Genomic DNA, 21156 nt, shown 5'->3' with positions numbered 1-21156 from the left:
GCAGCAGAGCTCCATTTGCGAACGCGCGGCCTCAGGAAGATGGCCGCGCGCACCGATAACAACAGGATTCACCCGGCCCTGCTGCATTACCGGGGCTGCTGCATCACCTCACCGGGGAAAGGGACCCCGCTCACTGCGCCTCCTCATCTCCACACCTCTGCCACCACGGTAACAACAGGATTCACCCGGCTCTGCTGCATTACCGGGCTGCTGCATCACCTCACCGGGGAAAGGGACCCCTCTAACGCCATACCTCTCACTGTGCCTCCTCATCCCAACACCTCTGCCGGTAACCACTGCTGCCACCCTCCCATGGACACCAGGCCGTGGCGTCGCCCACCTAAGCAGGAAGGGACCCTGCTCAGGTGCACGCCGTACCACCTCACCCCACCTCTGCCGACACCATGCCTCCTGTGACCCTGCTCTGCCACCACCAGCCCACAGGTAAGATACTGTAAATTCGGACAATAAGACGGACCCCCATCTTATAAAAAATCTTTTTTTCTGCAATTTTCGCCCCAAATTTGGGGTGCGTCTTATGGTCCGGTGCGTCTTATAGTCCGCGAAATACGGTAGGTTGCACACAGGGGAACGTCCTGTCATTAAGCATGGGACTAATGAAGATAACTGCTTGCACCAGAAATATGTAGGTGCTTCACAGCAAAAGGGGTAAACAAATGTACAGATACCAATTTTTAGTTATTTGATCCCATAAATTGCCATAAATGTGATTTATTTTTCTCACTTCACCATCTTAGACTGTTTAGTGCTGATGTATCACAAAAATTGTAACATAAAAATCCTTACTCACAGGTTGTAATGTAACAAAATAGAAAACACACAAAAATTGAGCTTGACTTATGTTGGTATACATGCAACAATCAAATGCATGTTAACATTGGCCATAAAACATATAAAACCTACAAGAGAAAAAAATTGAGCAAAAACTCTGCTGTAACTAAGTAAAAAGCAAAAAGTGCATCTAAATAACAGAGTTTTTAGTAATACCGTTTTTGATCAAAAATAGCATAAAAGCCATCCCACCACGACAAGGTGACTCTGATAGGGCCAGTCAACATTGACTCATGGTAAGGTTTTAATATTAGACAGTGTAGGACCGTCCCGATCAGAGTCACCTTGTCGTGGTGGGATGGCTTTTATGCTATTTTTGATCAACAACGGTATTACTAAAAACTCTGTATTATTTAGATGCACTTTTTGCTTTTTACTTAGTTACAGCAGGGTATCTGCTAATGTTTTCTCTTGTAGGTTTTATATGTAACAAAATAGGTAAAAAGCCAAGGGGGGGGGGCGCGTGGGAGTGAATACTTTAGGAAGACATTGTGTTTTCAGATGCATGAACAATTATCCTGAACCCAATATTCACGTGTCCATATCATACCACTACCACCAGTCTATTCCTGTATCATCATCATACATACCACTAGTCTATTCCTGTATCATCATACAGATACCACTGCCACCAGTCTATCCCTGTATCACCATCATACAGATACCACTAGTCTATTTCTGTATCATCATACAGATACCACTGCCACCAGTCTATCCCTGTATCACCATCATGCAGATCCCACTACCACCAGTCTATTCCTGTATCACCATCATACAGATACCACTACCACCAGTCTATTCCAGTATCACCATCGTACAGATACCACTACCACCACTCTATTTCTGCCTAGTAATCATAGATACCACTGCCACCAGTCTATTCCTGTATCACCATCATACAGATACCACTACCACCAGTCTATTCCAGTATCACCATCATACAGATACCACTACCACCAGTCTATTCCAGTATCACCATCATACAGATACCACTACCAGATCCTCTCCAGTTCTGTCAGGTTGGATGCTGAATGTTGGTGGACGCCATTTTCAGGTCTCTCCAGAGATGCTCCATTGGGTTTAGGTCAGGGCTCTGGCTGGGCCAGTCAGGAATGGTCACAGAGTTATTCTGAAGCCGCTCCTTTGTTATTTTAGCTGTGTGCTTAGGGTCATTGAACCTTCAGCCAAGTCTGAGGTCCAGAGCACTCTGGAAGAGGTTTTCATCCAGGATATCTCTGTACTTGGCCGCATTCATGTTTCCTTCAATGGCAACCAGTTGTCCTGTCCCTGCAGCTGAAAAACCCTATAGCATGATGCTGCCACCATGTTTCACTGTGGGGATTGTATTGGGCAGGTGATGAGCAGTGCCTGGTTTTCTCCACACATACCGCTTAAAATTATCACCAGAAAGGTCTATCTTAATCTCATCAGACCAGAGAATCTTATTTCTCATAGTCTGGGAGTCCTTCATGTGTTTTTCAGCAAACTCTATGCGGCTTTCATATGTCTTGCACTGAGGAGAGGCTTTCGTCGGGCCACTCTGCCATAAAGGTCAGACTGTGGAGAAATTTATACAACCCCTGGCAAAAATTATGGACTCACCGGCCTTGGAGGATGTTCATTCAGTTGTTTAATTTTGTAGAAAAAAAGCCGATCACAGACATGGCACAAAACTAAAGTAATTTCAAATGGCGACTTTCTGGCTTTAAGAAACAATAAAAGAAATCAAGAACAAAAAATGTTGTAGTCAGTAATGGTTACTTTTTTTAACCAAGCATAGGGAAAAAATGATGGAGTCACTCAATTCTGAGGAAAAAATTCTGGAATCATGAAAAACAAACAAACAAACAAACCCTCCAGCACATCACTAGTATTTTGCTGCACCACCTCTTGCAGCCTCTGGGGCCTGGACTTATTGAGTGTCACACAGTGTCCACCAAAGATTGTCAATTGGATTGAGATCCGGACTATTTGCAGCCCATGACATTGACCTTATGTGTCTATTTTCACAGTTTTTGCTCTATGGCAGGATGCATTATTATCTTGTAAATGATTCCATCATCCCCAAACATCCTTTCAATTGATGGGATAAGAAAAGTGTCCAAAATACCAACATAAACTTGTGCATTTATTGAAGATGTAATGACAGCCGTCTCCCCAGTGCCTTTACCTGACATGCAGCCCCATATCATCAATGACTGGGGAAATTTGCATGTTCTCTTCAGGCAGTCATCTTTATAAATCTCATTGGAACGGCACCAAACAAAAGTTCCAGCATCATCACCTTACCCAATGCAGATTTGCGACTCATCACTGAATATGACTTTCATCCAGTCACCACAGTCCACGATTGCTTTTCCTTAGCCCACTGTAGCCTTGTTTTTTTCTGTTTAGATGTTAATGATGGCTTTCATTTAGCTTTTCTGTATGTAAATCCCATTTCCTTTAGGTGGTTTCTTACAGTTCGGTCACAGACGTTGACTCCAGTCTCCACCCATTCGTTCCTCATTTGTTTTGTTGTGCATTTCCTGTTTTGGAGACATATTGCTTTAAGTTTCCGGTCTTGACGCTTTGATGTCTTCCTTGGTCTACCAGTATGTTTGCCTTTAACAACCTTCCCATGTTGTTTGTATTTGGTCCAGATTTTAGACACAGCTGACTGTGAACAACCAAAATCTTTTGTAACATTGTGTGATGATTTACCCACTTTTAAGAGTTTGAGAATCCTCTCCTTTGTTTCAATTGACATCTCTCCTGTTGGAGCCATGATTCATGTCAGTCCACTTGGTGCAACAGCTTTCCAAGGTGTGATCACTAGTGATGAGCGAATATACTCGTTACTCGAGATTTTTCAAGCACGCTCGGGTGACCTCCAAGTATTTTTTAGTGCTCGGAGATTTAGCTTTCCTCACTGCAGCTGAATGATTTACATCTGTTAGCCAGCATAAGTACATGTGGGGGTTGCCTGGTTGCTAGGGAATACCCACATGTACTTATACAAACATAAGCGTCAGTAAATTACTGCACACTACGACTCAATGATACATGACTAGTTAAGGAGAAACAAGAGTCAAAAAGCTATATAGAAACGTACCAATATATTTATTAGAAATGTATAAGACACTAAAAAACATCATATATAGTAGTATCACAACAGTGAAATAGTGACTATATCAAAGTGCGCCTAGTATTCCAGGTACACAGGACAGAACAGTGATAATCAAATCACTATGGTAACTGCAGTTTATATCCTATGCATAGCAGTAATTAGTTCTAATGTGTGCTCACATATGTGTAATAGTGACTAATAGTCCTCCATTGTGAAGCACACCATATATTTCCATACCGCATTACCATATCACAACCGAAGATATAAAAGTGTAAAATTAAGGGAATAAGTTACCCATAAATGTCTGTGATGGTCCGTCCAGGTCCTGGAAGTATACCCCATGTACCATGTACTTATGTTGGCTAACAGATGTAAATCATTCAGCTGCGGCAAGAAAAACTAAATCTCCGAGCACTAAAAAACACTCGGAGGATCCCCGAGCATGCTCGAGAAATCTCGAGTAACGAGTATATTCGCTCATCACTAGTGATCACACCTTTTTAGATGCAGACTAAAGAGCAGATCTAATTTGATGCAGGTGTTAGTTTTGGGAATTAAAATTTGCAGGGTGATTCCATAATTTTTTCCCTCATAATTGAGTGACTCCATAATTTTTCCCCTATGCTTGGTTACAAAAAGTAATCATTACTGACTACAACATTTTTTGTTCTTGATTTCTTTTAGTGTTTCTTAAAGCCAGAAAGTTGCCATTTGAAATTACTTTAGTTTTGTGCCATGTCTGTGATCTGCTTCTTTTCTACAAAATTAAACAACTGAATGAACATCCTCCAAGGCCGGTGATTCCATCATTTTTGCCATGGGTTGTTAAAAAAAAAAAAAAAAAGGAAAAACCATAACCATATGCCTTCCACATTCCATATAGTAAGCGTGTTAAGCGTGTTTACCTTATTTTCCTACGTTCACCACGTATTCAGCTTCTTCTTTTTCAACCCGGTACGTTATTTTTTCTTTATTTTTTTCCTTTTCTTTGCTATAAATCTCTCCACAGTAAGATTTACTAGACAGTGCTAATATATCTAAACAATTTACTCATACTACTGAATTTATTATGAGCAATGTGTACTACCTCGCTATTATACTATTTGTAACAATTTATCCTTTGACCATTGAACATTGCATTGTATATACTTTCTTTCCAAATTTTTGTTTTGTTTGCTATATTTCTTTTAATGGTCCAGGGAAACCATGTATATTTTGTTTTTTCATGTTGTTATTGGAGAAGGCCGCGTGTGGCTGAAACGTTTATTTGTTGACTACATTAAAATTCCAAAAATCAGTACAAGTTGAGTGCCTAGTTTATTATATTCTATTGGCATGGTGTGGGAACCTACTAAGGCACCTATAACTAGTAGTGCATATGGTGTTTCTTCACATTCTTACTAGTCTGGGAGGACCGGGTGTGTTAGTTGTAGTATGTGAGGTTGCGGACACGTCAGGTCCAGCACATTTCCTCTATGTCATTGTCCTCTTAGTGGTCTGGGTCACCCTTGAGGACCGGGCTGTTAGTTGTAATATGTGAGGTTGCGGACACGTCAGGTCCAGCACATTTGCTCCATGTCATTGTCCTCTTAGTGGTCTGGGTCACCCTTGAGGACCGGGCTGTTAGTTGTAATATGTGAGGTTGCGGACACGTCAGGTCCAGCACATTTGCTCCATGTCATTGTCCTCTTAGTCGTCTGGCTCGCCCCCAAGGACCGGGCTGTTAGTTGTAATATGTGAGGTTGCTGACACGTCAGGTCCAGCACATTTGCTCCATGTCATTGTCCTCTTAGTGGTCTGGGTCACCCCCGAGGACCGGGCTGTTAGTTGTAGTATGTGAGGTTGTGGACACGTCAGGTCCAGCACATTTACTCCATGTCATTGTCCTCTTAGTGGTCTGGGTCACCCCCGAGGACCGGGCTGTTAGTTGTAGTATGTGAGGTTGTGGACACGTCAGGTCCAGCACATTTGCTCTATGTCATTGTCCTCTTAGTGGTCTGGGTCACCCTCTAGGATCGGGTGTGCTAGTTGTAGTATGTGAGGTTGCGGACACATCAGGTCCAGCACCTTTACTCCATGTCACTGTTCTCTTAGTGGTGTGGGTCACCCTCTAGGATCGGGTGTGCTAGTTGTAATATGTGAGGTTGTGGACATGTCAAGTCCAGCACATTTGCTCCATGTCATTGTCCTCTTAGTGGCCTGGGTCACGTTTGAGGACTGGGTGTGTTAGTTGTAACATGTGAGGATGTGGACACGTCAGGTCCAGCACATTTTCTCTATGTCATTGTCCTCTTGGTGGTGTGGTCACTTTCGAGGACTGGGTGTGTTAGTTGTAGTATGTGAGGTTGTGGATACGTCAGGTCCAGCACATTTGCTCCATGTCATTGTCCTCTTGGTGGTCTGGGTCACTTTCGAGGACTGGGTGTGTTAGTTGTAGAATGTGAGGTTGTGGACACATCAGGTCCAGCACATTTTCTCTATGTCATTGACCTCTTAGTGGTCTGGGTCACCCTCTAGGATCGGGTGTGCTAGTTGTAGTATGTGAGGTTGCGGACACATCAGGTCCAGCACCTTTACTCCATGTCACTGTTCTCTTAGTGGTGTGGGTCACCCTCTAGGATCGGGTGTGCTAGTTGTAATATGTGAGGTTGTGGACATGTCAAGTCCAGCACATTTGCTCCATGTCATTGTCCTCTTAGTGGCCTGGGTCACGTTTGAGGACTGGGTGTGTTAGTTGTAACATGTGAGGATGTGGACACGTCAGGTCCAGCACATTTTCTCTATGTCATTGTCCTCTTGGTGGTGTGGTCACTTTCGAGGACTGGGTGTGTTAGTTGTAGTATGTGAGGTTGTGGATACGTCAGGTCCAGCACATTTGCTCCATGTCATTGTCCTCTTGGTGGTCTGGGTCACTTTCGAGGACTGGGTGTGTTAGTTGTAGAATGTGAGGTTGTGGACACATCAGGTCCAGCACATTTTCTCTATGTCATTGACCTCTTAGTGGCCTGGGTCACGTTTGAGGACTGGGTGTGTTAGTTGTAGTATGTGAGGATGAGGACACGTCAGGTCCAGCACATTTCCTCTATGTCATTGTCCTCTTGGTGGTCTGGGTCACCCTCGTGGACTGGGGGTGTTAGTTGTAGTATGTGAGGTTGTGGACACGTCAGGTCCAGCACATTTTCTCTATGTCATTGTCCTCTTAGTGGCCTGGATCACCTTTGAGGACTGGGTGTGTTAGTTGTAGTATGTGAGGTTGCGGATACGTCAGGTCCAGCACATTTTCTCTGTCATTGTCCTCTTGGTGGTCTAGGTCACCCTCGTGGACTGGGTATGTTAGTTGTAGTATGTGAGGTTGTGGACATGTCAGGTCCAGCACATTTGCTCTATGTCATTGTCCTCCTGGTGGTGTGGGTCACTTTCGAGGATTGGGTGTGTTAGTTGTAATATGTAAGGTTCTGGACACGTCAGGTCCAGCACATTTGCTCTGTCATTGTCCTCCTGGTGGTGTGGGTCACTTTCAAGGACCGGGTGTGTTAGTTGTAGTATGTGAGGATGTGGACACGTCAGGTCCAGCACATTTGCTCTATGTCATTGTCCTCTTAGTGGTGTGGGTCACTTTCGAGGACTGGGTGTGTTAGTTGTAGTATGTGAGGTTGTGGACACGTCAGGTCCAGCACATTTGCTCTATGTCATTGTCCTCTTAGTAGTGTGGGTCACTTTCGAGGACTGGGTGTGTTAGTTGTAATATGTAAGGTTCTGGACACATCAGGTCCAGCATATTTTCTCTATGTCATTGTCCTCTTAGTGGCCTGGATCACCTTTGAGGACTGGGTGTGTTAGTTGTAGTATGTGAGGTTGCGGATATGTCAGGTCCAGCACATTTTCTCTGTCATTGTCCTCTTGGTGGTCTGGGTCACCCTCGTGGACTGGGTGTGTTAGTTGTAGTATGTGAGGTTGCGGATACGTCAGGTCCAGCACATTTTGTCTGTCACTGTCCTCTCTTAGTGGTGTGGGTCACTTTTGAGGACTGGGTGTGCTAGTTGTAATATGTAAGGTTCTGGACATGTCAGGTCCAGCACATTTGCTCTATGTCATTGTCCTCTTGGTGGTGTGGGTCACTTTCAAGGACTGGGTGTGTTAGTTGTAATATGTAAGGTTCTGGACACGTCAGGTCCAGCACATTTGCTCTATGTCATTGACCTCTTAGTGGTGTGGGTCACGTTTGAGGACTGGGTGTGTTAGTTGTAGTATGTGAGGATGCGTACACGTCAGGTCCAGCACATTTGCTCCATGTCACTGTCCTCTTAGTGGCCTGGGTCACGTTTGAGGACTGGGTGTGTTAGTTGTAGTATGTGAGGTTGTGGACACGTCAGGTCCAGCACATTTGCTCTATGTCATTGTCCTCTTAGTGGTGTGGGTCACTTTCGAGGACTGGGTGTGTTAGTTGTAATATGTAAGGTTCTGGACACGTCAGGTCCAGCACATTTGCTCTATGTCATTGACCTCTTAGTGGTGTGGGTCACTTTCAAGGACTGGGTGTGTTAGCTATAGTATGTGAGGTTGTGGACACGCCAGGTCCAGCACATTTGCTCCATGTCATTGTCCTCTTAGTAGTGTGGGTCACTTCCGAGGACTGGGTGTGTTAGTTGTAATATGTAAGGTTCTGGACACATCAGGTCCAGCATATTTTCTCTATGTCATTGTCCTCTTAGTGGCCTGGGTCACGTTTGAGGACTGGGTGTGTTAGTTGTAGAATGTGAGGTTGTGGACACATCAGGTCCAGCACATTTTGTCTGTCATTGTCCTCTTAGTAGTCTGGGTCACTTTCGAGGACTGGGTGTGTTAGTTGTAGTATGTGAGGATGTGGACACGTCAGGTCCAGCACATTTTCTCTATGTCATTGTCCTCCTGGTGGTGTGGGTCACTTTCGAGGACTGGGTGTGTTAGTTGTAGTATGTGAGGATGTGGACACGTCAGGTCCAGCACATTTGCTCCATGTCATTGTCCTCTTGATGGTGTGGGACATCTTAGAGGACCGGCGGACACGTTGGGCCATGCTCATGAAGACATCTCTCCTCTTTTTCCCCGATCTCGCTGTTGCCCTCATGAGCTGGACTGCATCTCTGACCACACTGATGGCTATTGGACTTTTCACTTTGGTCATGGTCTTTATTTCATTCAAGTTTCCTATGTAGCACCAGCATACTCCGCAGCGCTGTACACAGATGATCATCGGTCCCTGTCCCCGATGGGGTTCACAATCTTAGACTCCAGTCCCTCACGATTGGGGGACAACAGAATAATCATCAACTCCTTGTAGATGTTGTTCCATGGTCAGGTTCTATCCCCGAAGTCTACGAGAAAGCAGGGGGCCCAGCAACAGAGGGGTTAGAAAACAAACTGTGTTTGCTAAAAGAAATATTTTCTTGTGGGGATAGAATTAGTTGCATATGGAGGAGTCGTCCAGCAGTACAGAGGATGTCAGGAGACGTGTACAGATGCTATGGGGGATGGGGTGGCAGCAGCACATAGTGTTTCAGGAGTGAGGCCGCAGTGACACAGCTGGAGCAGCATGTAGTGTCACATGGCTTCTCCTTATTCCTGTGCTCATGTGGTGCGGCCTCAGCCGAGTATTTATAGACATGTAATCCATCTGCTCTAATAGTAGGCGGTCAGTCTGTATATAGGAGGATGTATAGACGCCAGCACTGCTGCAACGAGGCTCCAGAGCGACACCATGTGGTGAGCAGGAGATGCCACATCCTCCCCGACCGCTGCCGCCGGTGACACGATTCTATACACTATCACCACAGTGGGGGCCCGATTAGCCTCCATATTACACATGTACTGCGGGGGAGCTGCGTACTGTACATGTACGCTCTCACCCCTCCCCCGGCGGACGTGGCTATACCGGGAGTGCACCGGGTCACTACAGCTGCACATATCTGATGATCTCGCTCAGGTCGTAGCCGGTCACAGCGAATGACGAGCCCTGGGGGTCACAGAATCGCGCCCCACAGACCTGGGTGTCCGTCACACACTCCGAGTGCCGATGCTCCACCTGCACAGAAGAAAAGGCGACAATTAACATATAGAGGAGAGAAATGAGCCCGAGCCCCCAATGCATCACCTCAATGCCCCCAGACTCCGCACAGCGACTCAGCTGCCAGATCTGCACGAAGGAGTCCTCCGCCCCGGAGAGAAGCTGGAAGAAGAACGATGTGTACATGAAAATATATATATACACTGCAAACAGGGAGACGGGGCGGGTATATACACACAGCAGACAGGGAGACTGCGAGGGTATACACCGCAGACAGGGAGACGGGGCGGGTTTATACACACAGCAGACAGGGAGACGGGGCGGGTGTATACACCGCAGACAGGGAGACGGGGCGGGTGTATACATCACAGATAGGGAGACGGGGCGGGTGTATACATTGCAGACAGGGAGACGGGGCGAGTATATACAGTACAGACAAGGAGACTGCGAGGGTATACACCGCAGACAGGGAGACGGGGCAGGTGTATACACAGCTGACAGGGAGACTGCGAGGGTATACACCACAGACAGGGAGACGGGGCGGGTGTATACACCGCAGACAGGGAGACGTTGAGGGTATATACCCCAGACAGGGTGACGGGGCAGCTATACACACCAGACAGGGAGACGGGGTGGGTATACAACCCCCAGACAGGCAGACGGGGTGGGTATATAGAGCAGACAGGGAGACGGCGAGGGGTTATACCCCCAGACAGGTAGACGGGGCAGCTATACACACCACAGACAGGGAGACGGGGGGGTATATAGAGTACAGAGCAAAAGTTTGGACACACCTTCTCATTTAAAGATTTTTCTGTATTTTCATGACTATGAAAATTGTACATTCACACTGAAGGCATCAACACTATGAATTAACACATGTGGAATTATATACTTAAAGAAGTGTGAAACAACTGAAATTATGTCTTATATTCTAGGTTCTTCAAAGTAGCCACCTTTTGCTTTGATGACTGCTTTGCACACTCTTTGCATTCTCTTGATGAGCTTCAAGAGGTAGTCACCGGGAATGGTTTTCACTTCACAGGTGGGCCCTGTCAGGTTTAATAAGTGGGATTTCTTGCCTTATAAATGGGGTTGGGACCATCAGTTGTGTTGAGCAGAAGGCTGGTGGATACACAGCTGTTAGTCCTACTGAATATAAACATAAGGATGAATGACCTCGGGGAGATCAAAACATCCAACACCGCGGAGACACCATCACGTGTTTCTCAATGCAGTGTTCCAGAACACTGCCCCCATCCCTTATGGGAAATATGCAAATGCATGTAGAAAAGCCGCGGAGACACCATCACGTGTTTCTCAACGCCAGCAATGAATAGCCAGGTCTTTCACCGGGAAGGAACAACTGGATCACTGCGTTGAGAAACACGTGATGGTGTCTCCGCGGTGTTGGATGATTTGATCTCCCCGACGTCATTCATCCTTATGTTTATAGTCTTTTCACTAGGCACTGCTCCTAATAGCCAGTTTCCTACTCCACACTGATGAGGGGCAAATACCCCGAAACAGCTGTCTGTGGATGGATACCATGCTTGGCATAGGTGGTTTTCCTTTATTGGATGCTGCCCTTCCTGTGGTTGTTCCTTCCCGGTGAAAGACCTGGCTATTCATTGCTTGCATTGAGAAACACGTGATGGTGTCTCCGCGGCTTTTCTACATGCAGTCCTACTGAATAGACTGTTAGAATTTGTATTATGGCAAGAAAAAAGCAGCTAAGTAAAGAAAAACGAGTGGCCATCATTACTTTAAGAAATGAAGGTCAGTCAGTCCGAAAAATTGGGAAAACTTTGAAAGTGTCCCCAAGTGCAGTGGCAAAAACCATCAAGCACTACAAAGAAACTGGCTGACATGAGGAGCGCCCCAGGAAAGGAAGACCAAGAGTCACCTCTGCTTCTGAGGATTAGTTTATCCGAGTCCCCAGCCTCAGAAATCGCAGGTTAACAGCAGCTCAGATTAGAGACCAGGTCAATGCCACACAGAGTTCTAGCAGCAGACACATCTCTACAACAACTGTTAAGAGGAGACTTTGTGCAGCAGGGGCCTTCATGGTAAAATAGCTGCTAGGAAACCTGTCATGGTTCCCAATGGCAAGGGAACGTCAGAGAACATAAATAACAGAACAGCTCTTGGGTGATGGAATCTCGAGCTGACCGTGAGCTAAACCTACCCACACAACTAACAGTGGCCGGGTGGCGTACCTACGTTTTATCCCTAGACGCCTAGCGCCAGCCGGAGGACTAACTAACCCTAATAGAGGAAAAGACAGACCTGGCTTACCTCTAGGGAAATTCCCCCAAAAAGGAGACAGAAGCCCCCCACATATATTGACGGTGAGTTCAGAGGAAAAGACATACGCAGTATGAAGGTAGGTTCAGCAAAGCGAGGTCCGCTTACTAGATAGCAAGAAGATACAATAGGGAACTTCACGGTCAGCTGAAAACCCTATTAAAGTACCATCCCGAAATTACTTTAAGACTCATGTGTCAACTCATGACACCGGAGTGGCAATTTCGGCCCACAAGAGCTTCCAGCTACAGAAAAATAACATAACTGTGAACTGGAACAAAAATGCAAAACAAACTTAGGACTAGAGTCCAACTTAGCTGATAGTAGTCTAGAAGCAGGAACATGCAACAGAAAGGTTCTGGTTACATTGATGGCTGGCACTAGAATAACTGAGCAGCAAGGCTAAATAGGATACACCCATATCCTGATGGAAACAGGTGAACAGAGAAAGTGAAGCACACAAGTCCAGTACCACCAGTGACCACCGGGGGAGCCCAAAAACCAAACTCACAACAGTACCCCCCCCTCAAGGAGGGGGCACCGAACCCTCACAAGAACCACCAGGGCGATCAGGACGAGCCCTATGAAAGGCACGGACCAAATCAGAGGCATGAACATCAGAGGCTGTCACCCAAGAATTATCCTCTTGACCGTAGCCCTTCCACTTGACCAGATACTGAAGTTTCCGTCTGGAAACACGGGAGTCCAAGATCTTCTCCACAACGTACTCCAATTCACCCTCAACCAACACCGGAGCGGGAGGCTCAACGGAAGGCACAACCGGTACCTCATACCTGCGCAATAATGACCGATGGAAGACATTATGGATAGAAAAAGATGCTGGGAGGTCCAATCGAAAGGACACGGGGTTAAGAATCTCCAAAATCTTATACGGGCCGATGAACCGAGGCTTAAACTTAGGAGAAGAAACCCTCATAGGGACAAAACGAGAAGACAACCACACCAAGTCCCCAACACGAAGACGAGGACCAACACGACGACGGCGGTTAGCAAAATGCCGAGTCTTCTCCTGGGACAACTCCAAATTGTCCACCACCTGTCCCCAAATCCGATGCAACCTATCCACCACAGTATCCACTCCAGGACAATCCGAAGACTCCACCTGACTGGAAGAAAAACGAGGATGAAACCCCGAATTGCAAAAGAAAGGAGAAACCAAAGTGGCAGAACTAGCCCGATTATTGAGGGCAAACTCCGCCAACGGCAAAAAGGCAACCCAGTCATCCTGATCCGCAGACACAAAACACCTCAAATAAGTCTCCAAGGTCTGATTAGTTCGCTCAGTCTGGCCATTAGTCTGAGGATGGAACGCAGACGAAAAAGACAAATCAATGCCCATCCTAGCACAGAACGCCCGCCAAAATCTAGACACGAACTGGGTCCCCCTGTCAGAAACGATATTCTCCGGAATACCATGCAAGCGAACCACATTTTGAAAAAACAGAGGAACCAACTCGGATGAGGAAGGCAACTTAGGCAAGGGCACCAAATGAACCATCTTTGAAAAACGGTCACACACCACCCAGATGACAGACATTTTCTGAGAAACAGGGAGATCAGAAATAAAATCCATAGAGATGTGAGTCCAAGGTCTCTTCGGAATAGGCAAAGATAACAACAATCCGCTAGCCCGAGAACAACAAGGTTTGGCCCGAGCACAAACATCACAAGACTGCACAAAAACTCGTACATCTCGAGACAGGGAAGGCCACCAGAAGGACCTAGCCACCAAATCCCTGGTACCAAAGATCCCGGGATGACCTGCCAACACAGAAGAATGAACCTCCGAGATGACTCTACTGGTCCAATCATCAGGAACAAACAGTCTACCAGGCGGGCAACGATCAGTCCTATCCGCCTGAAACTCCTGCAAAGCCCGTCGCAGGTCTGGGGAAACAGCAGATAATATCACCCCATCCTTAAGGATACCTGTAGGTTCAGAATCACCAGGGGAATCAGGCTCAAAACTCCTAGAAAGGGCATCCGCCTTCACATTTTTAGAACCTGGTAAGTATGAGACCACAAAATTAAACCGAGAGAAAAACAACGACCAGCGCGCCTGTCTAGGATTCAGGCGCCTGGCAGACTCAAGATAAATCAAATTCTTGTGATCGGTCAATACCACCACCTGATGTCTAGCCCCCTCAAGCCAATGACGCCACTCCTCAAAAGCCCACTTCATAGCCAAAAGCTCCCGATTACCAATATCATAATTTCGCTCGGCGGGCGAAAATTTTCAAGAAAAGAACGCACAAGGTCTCATCACGGAGCAGTCGGAACTTTTCTGCGACAAAACCGCCCCAGCTCCGATCTCGGAAGCATCGACCTCAACCTGAAAAGGAAGAGTAACATCAGGCTGACGCAACACAGGGGCGGAAGAAAAGCGGCGCTTAAGCTCCCGAAAGGCCTCCACAGCAGCAGGGGACCAATCAGCAACATCAGCACCCTTTTTGGTCAAATCAGTCAAAGGTTTAGCAACATCAGAAAAACCAGTTATAAATCGACGATAAAAATTAGCAAAGCCCAAAAATTTCTGAAGGCTCTTAAGAGAAGAAGGTTGCGTCCAATCACAAATAGCCCGAACCTTGACAGGATCCATCTCAATGGAAGAGGGGGAAAAAATGTACCCCAAAAAAGAAATCTTTTGAACCCCAAAAATACACTTAGAACCCTTCACACACAAGGAATTAGCCCGCAAAACCTGAAAAACCCTCCTGACCTGTTGGACATGAGAATCCCAGTCATCCGAAAAAATCAAAATATCATCCAGATACACGATCATAAATTTATCCAAATATTCACGGAAAATGTCATGCATAAAGGACTGAAAGACTGAAGGGGCATTTGAAAGACCAAAAGGCATTACTAAATACTCAAAATGGCCCTCGGGCGTATTAAATGCGGTTTTCCACTCATCCCCCTGCTTAATTCGCACCAAATTATACGCCCCACGGAGATCAATCTTAGAGAACCACTTAGCCCCCTTTATTCTAGCAAACAAATCAGTCAGCAGTGGCAGAGGATACTGATATTTAACTGTAATTTTATTCAAGAGTCGATAATCAATACACGGCCTCAAAGAGTCATCTTTTTTAGATACAAAGAAAAAACCGGCTCCTAAGGGAGATGAAGAAGGACGAATATGTCCCTTTTCCAGGGACTCCTTAATATATTCTCGCATAGCAGCATGTTCAGGTACAGATAGATTAAATAAACGACCCTTTGGAAATTTACTGCCCGGAATCAGATCTATGGTACAATCGCAATCTCTGTGAGGAGGTAGTGAACCAAGTTTAGGCTCCTCAAAAACGTCACGATAATCAGATAAAAATTCCGGAATCTCAGAGGGAATAGATGACGAAATGGAAACCAAAGGTACGTCCCCATGAGCCCCCTGACATCCCCAGCTTAACACAGACATTGCTTTCCAGTCAAGGACTGGGTTATGAGATTGTAACCATGGTAATCCGAGCACCAAAACGTCATGTAGATTGTACAACACAAGGAAGCGAATCATCTCCTGATGGTCTGGAGTCATACGCATAGTCACTTGTGTCCAGTATTGTGGTTTATTACTAGCCAATGGTGTAGAGTCAATACCCTTCAGAGGTATAGGAACTTCCAGAGGCTCTAGATCAAACCCACAGCGCCTGGCAAAGGACCAATCCATTAGACTCAAAGCGGCGCCAGAGTCGACATAGGCATCCGCGGTAATTGACGATAATGAACAAATCAAGGTCACAGACAAAATAAACTTAGACTGTAAAGTGCCAATTGAAATAGACTTATCAACCTTTTTTGTACGTTTAGAGCATGCTGATATAACATGAGTTGAATCACCACAATAGAAGCACAACCCATTTTTTCGCCTAAAATTCTGCCGTTCGCTTCTGGACAGAATTCTATCACACTGCATATTTTCTGGAGCCTTCTCAGAAGACACCGCCAAATGGTGCACAGGTTTGCGCTCCCGCAAACGCCGATCAATCTGAATAGCCATTGTCATGGACTCATTCAGACCTGTAGGTGCAGGGAACCCCACCATAACATCTTTAATGGCATCAGAGAGACCCTCTCTGAAATTCGCCGCCAGGGCGCACTCATTCCACTGAGTAAGCACAGACCATTTACGAAATTTTTGGCAGTATATTTCAGCTTCATCTTGCCCTTGAGATAGGGCCATCAAGGCTTTTTCAGCCTGAATCTCTAAGTTAGGTTCCTCATAAAGCAACCCCAAAGCCAAAAAAAACGCATCCACATTGAGCAACGCAGGATCCCCGGGTGCCAATGCAAATGCCCAGTCTTGAGGGTCACCCCGCAGCAAGGAAATTACTATCCTAACCTGCTGTGCGGGATCTCCAGCGGAGCGAGATCTCAGGGAAAGAAATAATTTACAATTATTTTTGAAATTCAGGAAACGAGATCTATCCCCGGAGAAAAATTCTGGTATAGGAATTCTAGGTTCAGATATAGGAGCATGAATAACAAAATCCTGTAAATTTTGAACCTTCGTAGCAAGATTATTCAAACCTGTAGCCAAACTCTGAGGATCCATTTTAATCAGGTGAGATCAGAGCCATTCAAGGATTAGAAGGAGAGAGAGAGACAAAGGCTGCAATTAGAGCAGAAATGCAACTAAGTCAACTATAGAGCAAGCTCAGAGGAAAAAATAAAAAATAAAAAAAAATCTGCAGACTTCTTTTTCTCTCCTTTCTTCTGCCAACGGTTTTAACACTGGGCCGGCCATACTGTCATGGTTCCCAATGGCAAGGGAACGTCAGAGAACATAAATAACAGAACAGCTCTTGGGTGATGGAATCTCGAGCTGTGAGCTAAACCTACCACACAACTAACAGTGGCCGGGTGACGTACCTACGTTTTATCCCTAGACGCCTAGTGCCAGCCGGAGGACTAACTAACCCTAATAGAGGAAAAGACAGACCTGGCTTACCTCTAGGGAAATTCCCCCAAAAAGGAGACAGAAGCCCCCCACATATATTGACGGTGAGTTCAGAGGAAAAGACATACGCAGTATGAAGGTAGGTTCAGCAAAGCGAGGTCCGCTTACTAGATGGCAAGAAGATACAATAGGGAACTTCACGGTCAGCTGAAAACCCTATTAAAATACCATCCCGAAATTACTTTAAGACTCATGTGTCAACTCATGACACCGGAGTGGTAATTTCGGCCCACAAGAGCTTCCAGCTACAGAAACATAACATAACTGTGAACTGGAACAAAAATGCAAAACAAACTTAGGACTAGAGTCCAACTTAGCTGATAGTAGTCTAGAAGCAGGAACATGCAACAGAAAGGCTCTGGTTACATTGATGGCCGGCACTAGAATAACTGAGCAGCAAGGCTAAATAGGATACTCCCACATCCTGATGGAAACAGGTGAACAGAGAAAGTGAAGCACACAAGTCCAGTACCACCAGCGACCACCGGGGGAGCCCAAAAACCAAACTCACAACAGAAACCACTGCTAAGGACAGGCAACAAGCAGAAGAGACTTGTTTGGGCTAAAAACACAAGGAATGGACATTAGACCAGTGGAAATCTGTGTTTTGGTCTGATGAGTCCAAATTTGAGATCTTTGGTTCCAACCACCATGTCTTTGTGCGACGCAGAAAAGGTGAACGGATGGACTCTACATGCCTGGTTCCCACCGTGAAGCATGGAGGAGGAGGTGTGATGGTGTGGGGGGGCTTTTCTGGTGACACTGTTGGGGATTTATTCAAAATTGAAGGCATACTGAACCAGCATGGCTACCACAGCACCTTGCAGCGGCATGCTATTCCATCCGGTTTGCATTTAGTTGGACCATCATTTATTTTTCAACAGGACAATGACCCCAAACACACCTCCAGGCTGTGTAAGGGCTATTTGACCAAGAAGGAGAGTGATGGGGTGCTACGCCAGATGACCTGGCCTCCACAGTCACCAGACCTGAACCCAATCGAGATGGTTTGGGGTGAGCTGGACCGCAGAGTGAAGGCAAAAGGGCCATCAAGTGCTAAGCATCTCTGGGAACTCCTTCAAGATTGTTGGAAGAACATTCCCGGTGACTACCTCTTGAAGCTCATCAAGAGAATGCCAAGAGTGTGCAAAGCAGTCATCAAAGCAAAAGGTGGCTACTTTGAAGAACCTAGAATAGAAGACAGAATTTCAGTTGTTTCACACTTTTTTGTTAAGTATATAATTCCACATGTGGTAATTCATAGTTTTGATGCCTTCAGTGTGAATGTACAATTTTCATAGTCATGAAAATACAGAAAAATCTTTAAATGAGAAGATGTGTCCAAACTTTTGGTCTGTACTGTACACCGCAGACAAGGAGACAGGGTGGGTATTTACACCGCTGACAGGGAGAAGGTGCGGGTACATACACTGCAGTGAGCGGCAGCAATACAGTGCTAGTATATACACACCGCTGTGTGTGGCAGCCGGCAGGAATATGTTAAGGGTATATATACACCGATGTGAGCGGCGGCCATCAGGTATAATGGAAGGGTATATATACACCGATGTGAGCGGCGGCCATCAGGTATAAGGGAAGGGTATATATACACCGATGTGAGCGGCGGCCATCAGATAAAAGTAAAGGGTTTATATACACTGCTGTGAGCAGCGGCCATCAGGTATACAGCGTGGAGGCATATAGTTTCCATACACACACTGATATCACATGGACTGATTTCGGACCCTACCCGTCCAGTCTCCGGGGCGATGTCCAGGGTGTAGATCCATCTGGCATGAGCGTCCAGCTCGGCACTGATGGCTCCAGTGCAGGCATCATACAGCCGGATCTGCCCGGTGCCATAAGCCGCAGCGATCACCCCATCCCACAACTTCACTGAGGAGCAGGAGACCCTGGAGGGAGCAGGAGAAGAAGCAACGGGGGGAGCAGAGGATGAAAGAGCAGAAGACAGGTCAGTACCTACATCAGATGAACACAAAACATCCAGGACCATCTACTCACCCGTATGCCGAGATCTTTGTCACCAACCGGAAATCATCTCCCGACTTCCAGACACACAGAACCCCAGAATCATCCGCTGTCACTAAGTCAGCATCCCGGTCCTGCCGAGTGTACAGGAGGATACGGTATATAAGGGGAAGATCAGGTATAAAGGGGAGGAGGAACGGTATACAGGGAAAGGATCCGCTAATTATGGGCAGAGCAGGCATGCACAGGGAGGATCAGATATACAGTGGGAAAAATAGTATTTCGTCAGCGACCACTTGTGCAAGTTCTCCCACTTATAAAGATGAGTGAGGCCTGTAATTGACATCATAGGTAGGCCACAACTATGAGAGTCACAATGAGAAAACAAATCCAGAAAATCACCTTGTCTGATTTGGCAAGATTTATTTTGTAAAATATGGTGGAAAATAAGTATTTGGTCATTAACAAAGGTTCATCTCCATATTTTGTTATATATCCTTTGTTGGCAATGACAGAGGTCAGACATTTTCTGCAAGTCTTCACAAGGTTGGCACACACTGTTGGTGGTATACAACAAAAAAACAGAAAAAAAGCTGAATGGCTCTAAGAACCAGGTGGATACTCAGAAATGAAGCGGGAGTAGCTGAGTCAACGACCTCACCCATGGTGGATACACTGGAGTTGGCGTGCTTGCTTGAAAAACACATGTATGGCAGTCCAGGTAAGAAAGAACGTAGCAGCCCAACACAAATTACTCCGATAAAAACCTTTGTCCTTTATTCAAACAACATGTTGTGGACAAGGCAACAGAGGGCAGGATGAATTGCAGACAGAGCTGGTGCAGTCAACGGACTACGGCTGTTTCGCGTATTCCACGCTTCAACGGGTCCAGATAGAACGGATGGTGTTCTGGACCCATTGAAGCGTGGAATACGCGAAACGGCCGTAGTACGTTGACTGCACCAGCTGTGTCTGCAATTCGTCCTGCCCTCTGTTACCTTGTCCACAGCATGTTGTTTGAATAAAGGACAAAGGTTTTTATCGGAGTAATTTGTGTAGTGCTGCTACGTTCTTTCTTACCTGGACTGTTGATGGTATGTTGGCCCATTCCTCCATGCAGATCTCCTCTAGAGCAGTGATGTTTTGGGCCTGTCGCTGGGCAACACGAACTTTCAACTCCCTCCAAAGGTTTTCTATGGGGTTGAGATCTGAAGCCTGGATAGGCCACTCCAGGACCTTCATATGCTTCTTAAAAAGCCACTTCTTCGTTGCCCTGGAGGTGTGCTTGGGATCATTATCATGCTAAAAGACCAATCCACATTTCATCTTCAACGCCCTTGCTGATGGAAGGAGGTTTGCACTCAAAATCTCACGATACATGGCCCCATTCATTCCTTCATGTACACGGATCAGTCGTCCTGGTCCCTTTGCAGAGAAACAGCCCCAAAGCATGATGTTCCCACCCCCATGCTTTACAGTGGGTGTGGTGTTCTTTGGATGCAACTCAGTATTCTCCTCCAAACACGACGAGTTTTGTTTCTACCAAACAGTTCTACTTTATTTTCATCAGACCATATGACATTCTCCCAATACTCTTCTGGATAATCCAAATGTTCTCCAGCAAACTTCAGACAGGCCCAGACATGTAATGGCTTAAGCAGGGGGACACGTCTGGCACTGCAGGATCTGAGTTCCTGGCGGCGTAGTGTGTTACTGATGGTAGCCTTTGTTACGGTGGTCCCAGCTCTATGCAGGTTATTCACTAGGTCCCCCATGTGGTTCTGGGATTTTTGCTCACCATTCTTGTGATCATTCTGACCCCACGGGGTGAGATCTTGCGTGGAGCCCCAGATCGAGGGAGATTATCCGTGGTCT

At 46.1% G+C, this 21156-nt stretch overlaps 1 protein-coding gene across 2 annotated transcripts in view; it reads right to left on the bottom strand.

Annotated features, from left to right (window-relative positions):
• Positions 1 to 9113: 9113 nt before the first annotated feature.
• Positions 9114 to 21156, bottom strand: part of WDR54 (WD repeat domain 54) — a 73246-nt gene continuing 61203 nt past the window's right edge. For both annotated transcript variants that reach the window (XM_077280450.1, XM_077280451.1), the window contains 4 exons: positions 19315 to 19415; positions 19043 to 19205; positions 10092 to 10166; positions 9114 to 10022 (listed from right to left, as the gene is read on the bottom strand). In XM_077280450.1, coding sequence (XP_077136565.1) covers positions 9891 to 10022; positions 10092 to 10166; positions 19043 to 19205; positions 19315 to 19415 — 471 coding nt within the window. In that variant the 3' untranslated portion in view covers positions 9114 to 9890. The remainder of the gene's footprint in view (positions 10023 to 10091; positions 10167 to 19042; positions 19206 to 19314; positions 19416 to 21156) is intronic.

The sequence above is a fragment of the Ranitomeya variabilis genome, chromosome 1 (assembly GCF_051348905.1).
Source record: "Ranitomeya variabilis isolate aRanVar5 chromosome 1, aRanVar5.hap1, whole genome shotgun sequence".
Lineage (NCBI taxonomy): Eukaryota > Metazoa > Chordata > Amphibia > Anura > Dendrobatidae > Ranitomeya > Ranitomeya variabilis.
This window is presented reverse-complemented; position numbering and strand designations above follow the sequence as displayed.